The following is an 11,375-nucleotide window of genomic DNA, read 5'->3' as shown; positions in this document are numbered from 1 at the left end:
GAAGATATAGTGCTTACTGAGAGATAACTGAGTTTCCACAAAACATACTTCATCTTCACCTGAGTAACAATCATTTACTGTGAGTTAGTTTAAACACCTCTTCTGCAGCCTGTCATTATATATAGGCTAATTATTTAAAAAATAATAACAATAAATTATCTAAAATTTATTAGATGTCCAAAAATATGAATGATTTAAACCATTCATACATAAAACAACTTGAAGTTGAAATATTTCACAGCAGATCAAATGAAAACTGTAAGATTGGCATAAAACATAATTTTAGTTTTTACTTTTTTAACCGAACAATGCTTGTATTTGCTGTGTGTAATTGCATGCACAGAGGCTACTGTAGGAAATCAGTTTTTTTATCTGTTTTATTAGTCTAACCCCAGAACAACAACTACAGACAGTTAAACTGAGTTATTATAAAAAGCAAAAACAAATTTTGTTTTTCCTTGGGAGATAATGAAATATCTGTACGAGCTCAGTTTTTTTTTTTAGAAAAGTTGATTAGAGAGATGAAACTTATGATTTACTCAGCTAAATATTTTAGCAGTCATAATATGCACAAAAAGCACAACAATAATCATCGTTTGGTTAGGAAACTAGCAGCAATAGAAACACCTGTCTCATGCAAAGGTGAGCAGGTATTGTATAAAAATGCTTATCATGGCTCGTGCTCCAACTGCTGGAAAGGTTTTGAGTTTGACTTGTTTAAAAAGACAGCATCTCATAAATGTGATTGCTTTGTCTACTGCAGGTAAAACACTGACTTCATTTCTAAAATAAAATAAAAAAAACTCTAACAGTCCCTACATGCAACACAAGCTATGCTGATTTATACTGTACATCAGCAAATAAACTTTGTATTTAGCTGATTGTTGACCTTCTTACACCCACCTTCTGCTCTTTGCTTCACCCCTCCTCCCTCCCACACTGACCCATGATTACCCCAATATTTCACTCCTGTCTGTTTGGGCCAGGCGAGGTCACTCTCAGTTTACTGAGAGCCTCTGTGGGTAAGCATGTCTGCCTTTTGTTTGGATTACTCATATCACGGGGACATAAATGTGCAGCAAACCTGTCTCACTTTTTGGGGACGGAAAGCAAGTCCCTATAAAAGTAAATTGTTACATTTAGGATAGTAGTCTGGGGTGAATTCAGTTGGAGTTTTGGGAATAATTTAAGGTTAGGATTGGATTAGATAAGGGGCCAAAGGAGGGATAGTTCTCAAAACTTAAATTCTTGGATGTTAGGATAGGCGGTTGAATAAGGGATTATAATTAGTGTTGACTGGAAATCAATGGAAATCAGTTTAATAGGAAGAAAAGACGACTGTGTGTTCATTTATATTTGTTAGCAAAGCGATTTGGGCCCAGGATGGTTAGGTTAACAGAGAAAGTGGAGGTTTCTGCCAGGTTTCATCTGGGTCAAAGTTAACTCGTCACCTTCGTGTGGAATCTGTCGAGCCTCCAGGTACAAATATATGTATGGGCACTGCCTACAGTGAGAAGCCAACACAGCCTTTTCTGTTTTTATTTAAAGGTGGAATAGGAAGAAAGGTCTGAAATTCAAGGCCAAACTGTCTTAGGCTTTTAATTCTTATTTATTCTACAGTTTGATCCTGTCTAAGTAAATGTGAAGTTGTTACTTAAAGGATTAAAGTGTAAATATTAGGCAGGAACACTTGTGAGTGGTGTATGTATATGAGAAGGTGTGTGCTTGGCTGAATGTTTAGACTTTGTGCAGATGTGTGTTTGTGTGCAAGGGACGTCTTGAGTGCTTGCGTCAGTGTTTATTAACCTGTCTGTGGAAATGTCTATGTTAGTGCAATTTTTACCAAATGAGTAAAACAACACCACTTAATCCCTCCAGGAAATAAAACTGAGCTATCCAACGGATAGATTGTGTGCTCATTATTTTAAGCTCCAGCTACACATCATCTGATATCCGCCGCAAATGGCTTTTCCAGCTTTGCTGCTCCGTGTATTCTGAGACAGAAGGACAGTTGAGGAAAAAGAAAAAAAAAAGTTCAAGAGGTTGAACAGCAGAATAAAGAAAAGAAGAAGAAAGGACGAGTTGAAACTCTACAAAAATGAAGGAAACCTGCCAAATTCCCAATTGCCTGAGAAGAAGAGGGCATGGCCCAGACAGGACAGCAATGCTGAGCTGCTTATCTCTTTTTCAAACATTTATACTCCTGACTTTAGTACTTAAAAAGAACTGATCCTCCCAGATGTAAGACTCCAGTAGAAGTTTAGGAAAGACTTTTCTTTAGACTTTTTTCTTTAGTTTGTTGAGACGAGTAAAATACAAACACGTATAGGGTTTCCTTTAGTATGGTGTACATTTTTATATAAACATTGAACGACATAAAAATCCTGGATCATAACTAAAGTGGTTTTTGTCTTTTTTAAGGCAAAAAACATCACGGCCAATAAAAACAAACCAATCAGTCACATGACTCATCTTATAAATAATTATTTTGTTTTGCTAGTGAAACCTTTACATATTGAGTTTAATACTTTTATTTACTGCCCTGTGCAACAAACTCTACACAAACACATGCTGATGACGTAGGCAGACTCTTTTTTTCCAAACAAATGATAACAGTATCACTGAGTTTACTTTTTCTGAGGCAAAACTCCTGAAATTCAAATCAATTCAGGTGGTCATCTTGAATTCGGTTGACTTCACCAGTTCATCAGTTATAGATGAACATCTAGAATTTCTGAGGAGTTCGTTAAGATCTGGCAACTGGTTGAGATATTTTCCTAACAGACAGACAAACAAACAGTGGCACTTACATGATCACCTGCCTTTCTTGAAGGCTGATAACACGGCAAACTGAGATTGTTGCAAAATTTACAGTTTAAGTTAGTCAAACAACCAGTTTGATTTATGCAGACTGAAATTTGTCACTATGTGTGGCATAATTTGACTTTCCAGTAGTAAAAGGAAAAACAGCAATGTCCATGTTTTAAATAGTGTTACAACACTTAAATTTGGGTAATTACACACTACTCAATCAGAAACAGAGTTAATGTGTTTAAAATGGCCCCTGACACACACAGCTCAGCAGTGAGATGTAAAAGCTCCGGTGTGTCACCTTGGTGTGTCACAGCTCACTCCTAAAGGCCAAACACTAATGGAACACTAATGGCTTTCAGTTCAGCATGGTCACATTTCTCACCTCGTCACCGCTCCTGCTCGCAGCGGCCACGTTGACAGGGTCCCCTCTGAGCTGAAAGTAAAACAGGGCCGGCGGCTCAGAGGTACCGGAGCTCTGGGGCTGTCGTCACAGTTCTTTATGAATCCTCGGGTTTGTGCAGGAGCAGAGCCAACCAAACGGATGTTTACCACAGAAAAGACGTCATCGCCAATGAAGCAAAAGCATATTTATAAACACACTATTACCGTTTCCAGTGGTAGCTAATTAAAAACAGGCTCCTGCCCCCCAAGTCTTAATGACGCCAGAGGAACAAGTGGCAATTTAGAAGGGCTCTCTGTAACACCCTCAATTCAGAGCAGCCAACCTCTATATTTAAGCTACAGTATGGAGGGATTATAGAGTGGTAGGAGGCAGAAAGAAGTGGTCAAACTGGGACTTCCCTAATGTCATTACCTCACCTATTCATGATCCCTATTCCTCTGCATCATCATTACAGCTTAATGCTCCTAAATTATCGGACAAGCGCTGTTTAAAGGACAGCTATGTTTAGTTAGAACCCAAGTGTTCATTTTCATACTTTAGGTAAGTTATTTCCCACATTGTGAGAGCCTTATTATTCAATTATTTAATTCTGTTGTTTAAAAAGGAAAACAATAAGATGATGCTCCCAAACTGCTAAAAATTATCTATCAAAATACAATAAATCTGTTTATTAAAGCTGTGAATTGTGTAGGTAGCTCACATTAAACAGTGTTTTTATAACATTATTCTCCTGTTAGATTGAGTGTTTGTCTGATTGCTTAAGTTTATTATCCTGCTGGATGTCTTTTAAGGTTTTCTCCTTTTTATCTTTTTATTTTCTTGAACTGGTCATCTTGACATTACAATGAATACCTTTAATAGTTAAAGATGCCTTAAAATCTTGGTGTTTATCTGTTAAAGAGTCACACGGTAAATTGTACTAATAAGACAAACTGTTCACTTTATGATGTTGAATGTTGTGAATCAGTGTGTTAAAGCTAATTTCCTATTTTATATCTTATCGCTGATCTGTGTGTGTTTGGTTTCAGGAGGTTGATCAACACTGACCTGGCTGTCATGGTCCCGCTCAGCGGTAGACTGATTGGTTGGGAGGGGTCTGTGTCAGTGTTTGCTCTGGTTAATGAGCGGAGGGAAGGTGAGCCAACACAATACACACACTTTATCAGTCAGGGTGTGTGTTGAATGTGTGTGGGTTAAGGGTGACTGCTTAAAGCCTAACAACCCACCTCAGGCTGATTTGCAGCCTGTCTTTAAGTAAACATGCCAGGGAACTGTATGCTGAGGAATCTAACCTGTGGAAGGAAGGAAGGAAGAAATCCTCTATCCATCACTGATCAGGAGGGGCAGAAGGAAGCAGGAACTCAAATTTCCACCGGTCATGGCTAGATAATTAGAGACTTCTACTCAGTGATGAGCTACTCAGAAGTTGAAAAGATAAAAGAAGTTACATAAAATTTGTATTTATTTAAATACTACTTTTTAAAGTGATTCATTACAAGCAAAACTCTCCTCTAAGGAATTTTTCCCAAATTTAACTATTATTGTCTGAAAAGATGACATCTAATTTGCAATCTCTATTACCAATCAGTCCACATGAACTGTTCTTTAAATATCACTATATTTTTTTAATTTTGTGCTTTAAACACCTCAGAACTTCCTAAGAACAATCCACACATTCCCATTTGGTGGCTGTCCACCAGAACCACCAGAAACCCAGACTGTGGCGTATTCTGCAAATTATGCATTACCAAAAATGTCATTTTAAGATTTCTATTGATTAGTTTCCAAACAATAAGACTCACAAGAGACTCAAGGTCATGTATGTTCATAGCTGCAACAGTCAGCATTAATGAGAATGTTGTTAATCTTCAGAAATACACATTGTGTCATAGAAAGAATGGCCATGAGTTTGAGGGAAGTCCAAACTTCCCATGAGAAGGTTACAAAGACAAACATTTCAGACTTTCACAGCACGCTTCAGTAACTCTGTGAGAAACACCCCCACACACCCACTTTTTTTCTTTAGTGTTGTGAACACTGAGAGCCCTGGGAGAATCTAAGGAAAGATCGGGTGGGAAAGGACGGGAGCGGCAAGGAGAGAGCTTACATAGAGGAGTGCTACAGTGGGTCAGCCTGGAGAATGCAGAAATTGACTTCTAAGCAGATGCAGTAATTCCATTTCCACCCTTTTAAATTTGGTATGCAGGGGCCAACGTGTAACCCTAAACCCACTATCGCCGTTGCACACAGAAGGCAGGAGGCGTAGTCGACAGTTGGTGGCTGGGGCCACCAAGTCTATCAGCCTTGTTAATCAATACGGGTTCCAGTCCGATAGGCGGCGATTGGTGTAACTGATGCTCATTCTTCTGTTGTGTTCACTCTGATGGGACGTGGAGGCACCTGTTTTCTACAGATTTCACCTGAAGTTCACAGCTCAACCAGGGACGGCTGGCCCAGCACAAGGCATCTGGATCAGCCCCAAAGTGTTTCGACTCATTCTTGCACATAATGAACACTAGAATCTCTGAGGTGTTTCATTCTTACATGATAAAAAATGTTTCCAACTGTGTTACTCTAATGACTAATGATTGCAGTAGTCTGGCAGACTTTAACAGAAGTTCTTGAACTTCTGAAATGAACACCATGACACTGTAAAATAATATTCCTTGCATGTGATAGTACTGTCACTGAACATGTCATTATGGTAACCCAGAGAATGAAGCTTGTTTTTAAAAAGAGACGTGTGCCTTCTGCTTAAAATCTTCTCAGAGAGGTGCGCTGCATCCATAAAACTAATTCAATAGTGTTGGTTCCTAAAAGAAGTAGAACTCAAGAGCCACAGATCTTTTTAATCAGTATAAAAAGATTACTGTGACTTGTATAAAAAAGTACACTTAAAAATGCAAAAAAGATGTGATCCATTTAACTCAAATTTGTGTTTTCTATTGTTTGAGGCCATAAGACTTTAAAATTTATTTTGAAAGCATGCAGCACAGCTGTCAAAGAAACTGTTTTTGAAAACTTAACTAAACTTTGGAAACTTCTGAGTGGCTCAGATCTAAAAGACTTCAAAACAGTTCAATCAAACACAATAACGTTCAATTATTTTCCTATATCTATATTTTTTCACTTACATAAAAACAGTCATAAATTAGAACATGCATTCTGTGGTAAAAGCATAGAAAAAAACTCCTTATGCAGAAGTTGTAACCATAAGAATCCAGACTGGGTTCAAACCACAACACTGTACTGGAGTAAATTAAAGTAAAAATATGTAATGTCTAAATAAAAGTTTTATATGTATCATTTCAGATGGAAGACAAACATTTCTTTCCCTCCAAGTTGGCCATATGCTCAAAAAAAGAATATGAAAAGAGCTACTTCTAGGAAAATTAGTCTAAACGAGTAGATGTTGAGTTAAAATGTGATGAATGAAGAAAAGCCTGCACACCTATTTTTCAACACTTGGACCGATTCATCTGACAAGGTGTTGATCCAAACTGGATCTTTGTTGGGTCCTTCCTCTGTATAGAAGTTTATGCAGCCCACAGCTTTATTTGTGATGTGCACGTACTTACCTGTCTTCATTCAAAAGTTAAATGTGATACCAAAGATTTTATAGGCATGCATCAGTATGCAACAAGCTGACTGAGTAAATAAGATGTTCTGAAATGTTAAAGTTGGGAAAGATTGGGTTTGATTTTAAGATTCAGAAGAAAGTGACCCACAGTATAATAATTTCTAACTATATATGTCACGACTGAGGTGGACTGTTTCTCTTATGTTATCACAAATAATAACTTCTCATCAGTTTTTAAATATTGAATATTTATCATTTTTGCACAGTGATTAGCTCAACTTTTCCATCGGATGAGAATAGTAACTCACAAAGAAAAAAGCACACTTATTTTATTAAAGATTTGCCTTTTTCTATACATTTTAGGACTGACAGTGGTATTTTTGCAATCAACCCCACCCATTTAAGACCCCGAGCTGATCTAAAGCAAACACCCATTTACAAACACTGAAGTTTGCAACTAATTAGTTCTGATAAAACCTGTGGATTGGAAACACGCCGCCTGTCTGCCAAACTGTCTCAGCTCTATTTGAAGCTGTTAAATCCAATAAGAAGTGTGAATGACTTTAATTAGTGCTATCACAATGCTGTTCTGCCCATGTTAGCTTCTTTCCTTTTGGGCTGAGCTCTGAAACTGTTTGCTGACACACACACACACACACACACAGAGAGTCCTGTTTGTTAGGCTGGTGGTGCAGTGTGGTAATCGCCGACCCAGCATACAGTGAGTGAAACATTGGCAGCAGCGTTAAGACAAACAGCCCCCTCCCTTTAGACCAAGACGACCCCCCGCTGTGGGCTAACAAGCCCATAGTAACCTCGCCTGCCACACACACATTTCTGTTTATTTCTTCTGCTGACAAGCAGCCATAGACACACGCATGAAGACACATTGTCTCATTCTTTCACACATGCACCCAGTTTACTACATGTACATTTTTACATTGTCAAACATCCAAAGCAGGCAGGAAGCCTTTCTCTCCTGTGGAGGAGGGATGATGGACAGCATTGTTGTATTTTCTTCAAGTTTTCAGAACCATATGATGAATAAATTGGCTTCTGTCAAACTTATTAATACATTAAAGCTGGGATATTGCATAGAAATATACTTCACAAAGGTTGAGAACTGGCAGGCGAAGGAACTGGTTGGCCTGCTTTTTAAACAAAGACTGAACAAAATCCCTTCTGTTGGAAAATATACAATAAAAGCCCAAGTGATGCTGTAATAAAAACCTCAGCATCCATGTTAGAGTGTTTTAAGACTTCATGTTTAACGCACTGAGAGAAAAATGTGTTTGTCTACAATAATCTTTTTTACATATTTGTTTTTGTTTTTTTATTACTTTTTTTTCTTAGAACTATAGAGCAAACCTGTAAATGAGCCAGACAGTTAACAAAACTATTCAAATAGGTTTACCTGTCTATAAATTCAAGTTTCTGATTTATTTATTTGAAACAGGGACAGTGCATGTTAATGAACAAATACACAGTATTTGTAAAAATGTCAGATTGTAGCCCAAGGCTTGTTTCCATCTGTTTGTCCCTCAGCAGATTGATTATTGTTAATGTACACATAAGGCACTCTACAAGTAAGAAGAATGCATATAAAAGTGCACACACAAGATGTGAACATAATACAATGAAACACAACTAAGACCACGAATGACACAAACATTACAGAGCAGGTGAAGCCCAGGACTGCAGTAAAAGTGTCCATAAAACATGAATCATTGAACATATTAAACATGTTTAAAAATCAAAGTGTGTAAATACAGTTTCAACATTTAAAAAGTGAACATTTTCCTAAAGATTTGTGAGTCTGCTGAGATTTATCAGATGTTTTGTTGAATTTGTGCAATAAACTGGATTCAGTAAATGTGCTTAAATGTATTGAACATTTATTTCATTTCATTTTTTTTAAACAAATGGCATGTAAAACAATCAGCATCATTTAAACCAACCACTGGGAGAACATTAACCCTACCCTTTCCAGAAGGCATGCAGCCTGTTATTATTACGTTCTTGTGTTTAATACACATCAGTGATGCTCTAATGCATCTACATTGTTCTACTCTGTTGACCTAAAAAGCTGTATTCGTTGAGCTGTTAGTTTACTCTTTACCTAACTGCATTCCTACATAATGTATGTATTGTGACACACAACTCTCTTCCCACCACACACACGGACCTTACACGCACTTCTTGTAAAGAGTTGTCTGTAAACAAGGACAGAGCGATTATAACCCTTCCTCCAGGGAGAACATTTTAGGCAAACTCCTGATTGACTTGCCTTAAACTCCCTCCCTGTTCCTGCAGGGGGGGGTGGGGGGAGTGTCCTCTTTCTTTCCTATAAAGCCCAGCGCGCGTCTGTCAGCCACAGAGAGCATGCAGAGCGCAGCGCACTGACACAAAGGAGCGCTGAGGCTGCCACTGTCCCCGAGCTGTGTGAGGAGAAGACGCTTGTTTTTACCTGAACTCCAAAGTGTCACAAACTGTCTGAGCTGTAGTATGATTGGAGCAGCTTCGCGGGGTTAATCGGACCTGTTTGCAGAGTTTAAAGTCACTTTTTTTTGGACCACAGAAGGAGCCGACGATGGAGAGGAGCATCCCGGGATGGTGCGCGCTGATATTCCCCCTCATCCTGCACGGGACGCGCTGCATGGCGGCCAAGGAGCTGCAGTGCCAGGAGATCTCTGTCCCTCTGTGCAAAGGCGTCGGCTACAACTACACCTACATGCCCAACCAGTTCAACCACGACACGCAGGACGAGGCCGGCCTGGAGGTGCACCAGTTCTGGCCCCTGGTGGAGATCAAGTGCTCCCCGGACCTGCGCTTCTTCCTCTGCAGCATGTACACGCCGATCTGCCTGGAGGACTACAAGAAGCCGCTGCCGCCGTGCAGGAGCGTGTGTGAGCGGGCCAAAGCCGGCTGCGCGCCTCTCATGAGGCAGTACGGCTTCCCGTGGCCGGACCGGATGAGGTGCGACCTGCTCCCCGAGCAAGGCAACCAGGAAACGCTGTGCATGGACTACAACCGGAGTCAGACCACCACGGCTTCCCCCGTCCTAGCCAAGCCCACCAACCGACCCCTGAAGCCGTACAACAAGAAGAAGAGCGGCTTCGGTCGAGGCTTCCCCGGGAAACACAAACCTGGCGGCGCGCCTCCGTGTGAGACGGGATGCTTCTGCCGCGCGCCCATGGTGCCCGTGAGCGGCGACGGACACCCGCTTCACAACCGCGTCAAAACGGGCCAGATCACGAACTGTGCCATGCCGTGTCACAACCCCTACTTCACCCAGGAGGAGAGGACTTTCACCTCCTTCTGGATCGGCCTCTGGTCTGTTCTCTGTTTCATCTCAACTTTTGCGACTGTGGCAACTTTTCTCATCGACATGGAGAGGTTTAAGTACCCCGAGCGGCCCATCATCTTCCTCTCTGCCTGCTACATGTTTGTGTCGGTTGGATATATTGTCAGGCTGATCGCCGGGCACGAGGAGGTCGCGTGCAGCAGGGAGAACGGCGCAGAACACATCCACTATGACACGACGGGCCCTGCGCTCTGCACCATTGTTTTCCTGCTCATCTACTTCTTCGGCATGGCCAGCTCCATCTGGTGGGTCATCCTGTCCCTCACCTGGTTTCTGGCCGCAGGTATGAAGTGGGGCAACGAGGCCATCGCCAGTTACTCGCAGTACTTCCACCTGGCCGCCTGGCTCATCCCCAGCTTGAAGTCCATCGCAGTTCTGGCTCTGAGTTCTGTAGACGGGGACTCCGTGGCCGGGATCTGCTATGTGGGGAACCAGAACCTGGATAACCTGCGGGGCTTTGTGCTGGCCCCGCTGGTCATCTACCTGTTCATCGGGACCATGTTTCTGCTGGCCGGGTTCGTGTCGCTTTTCCGAATCAGGAGCGTCATCAAGCAGGGGGGCACAAAGACCGACAAGCTGGAGCGGCTGATGATCCGGATCGGAGTTTTCACGGTTCTGTACACCGTCCCAGCCACCGTCATCGTGGCGTGTTACTTCTACGAGCAGCACAACAGACAGATGTGGGAAATTACGCACAACTGCACGTGCCTGACGGACCCGAGCAGGCAGAGGCCGGACTACGCCGTGTTCATGCTGAAGTACTTCATGTGTCTCCTGGTGGGGATCACCTCGGGGGCCTGGATCTGGTCCGGAAAAACGCTGGAGTCGTGGAGGACTTTCTGCACGCGCTGCTGCTGGGGGAGCAAAGCCTCCGCGGGCTCCATGTACAGCGACGTGAGTACGGGACTGACCTGGAGGTCCGGGACGGCCAGTTCCGTCTCCTGCCCCAAACAAATGCCGCTGTCCCGGGTTTGAACAGCAGGGGGGGTGACGCGCAAATGCATCTTCTTTCCGCATTTCAAGGCTTAAACCAGGACTTAAAGATTGTATTTTATTAATTATTCAACCCGAGTCACCAAACTGCCACATTACATGAAGCCTCTTTAATGTGAATTTGTTTCCCATTGTGTGTCGAAAAGTTACAGGATGAGTTTGAAGTCATGTCCCTTCTTTGCCTTATTCAACAACTGGAGGGGGCTGGGTGTGTGGAGGTG

At 41.7% G+C, this 11,375-nt stretch overlaps 1 protein-coding gene across 1 annotated transcript; it reads left to right on the top strand.

Annotated features, from left to right (window-relative positions):
- The first annotated feature begins 9,155 nt into the window (after nucleotides 1–9,155).
- Nucleotides 9,156–11,362, top strand: LOC108246153 (frizzled-8). Its single transcript, XM_017433560.3, has one exon. It carries the CDS (start codon nucleotides 9,388–9,390, stop codon nucleotides 11,134–11,136), a length of 1,749 nt encoding a protein of 582 aa, XP_017289049.1. The 5' UTR covers nucleotides 9,156–9,387; the 3' UTR covers nucleotides 11,137–11,362.
- Nucleotides 11,363–11,375: the final 13 nt, after the last annotated feature.

The sequence above is a fragment of the Kryptolebias marmoratus genome, linkage group LG20, assembly GCF_001649575.2.
Source record: "Kryptolebias marmoratus isolate JLee-2015 linkage group LG20, ASM164957v2, whole genome shotgun sequence".
Classification (NCBI taxonomy): Eukaryota; Metazoa; Chordata; class Actinopteri; order Cyprinodontiformes; family Rivulidae; genus Kryptolebias; species Kryptolebias marmoratus.
The sequence above is the reverse complement of the archived record's forward strand: the minus strand, read 5'-3'. Positions and strand labels throughout refer to the sequence as shown.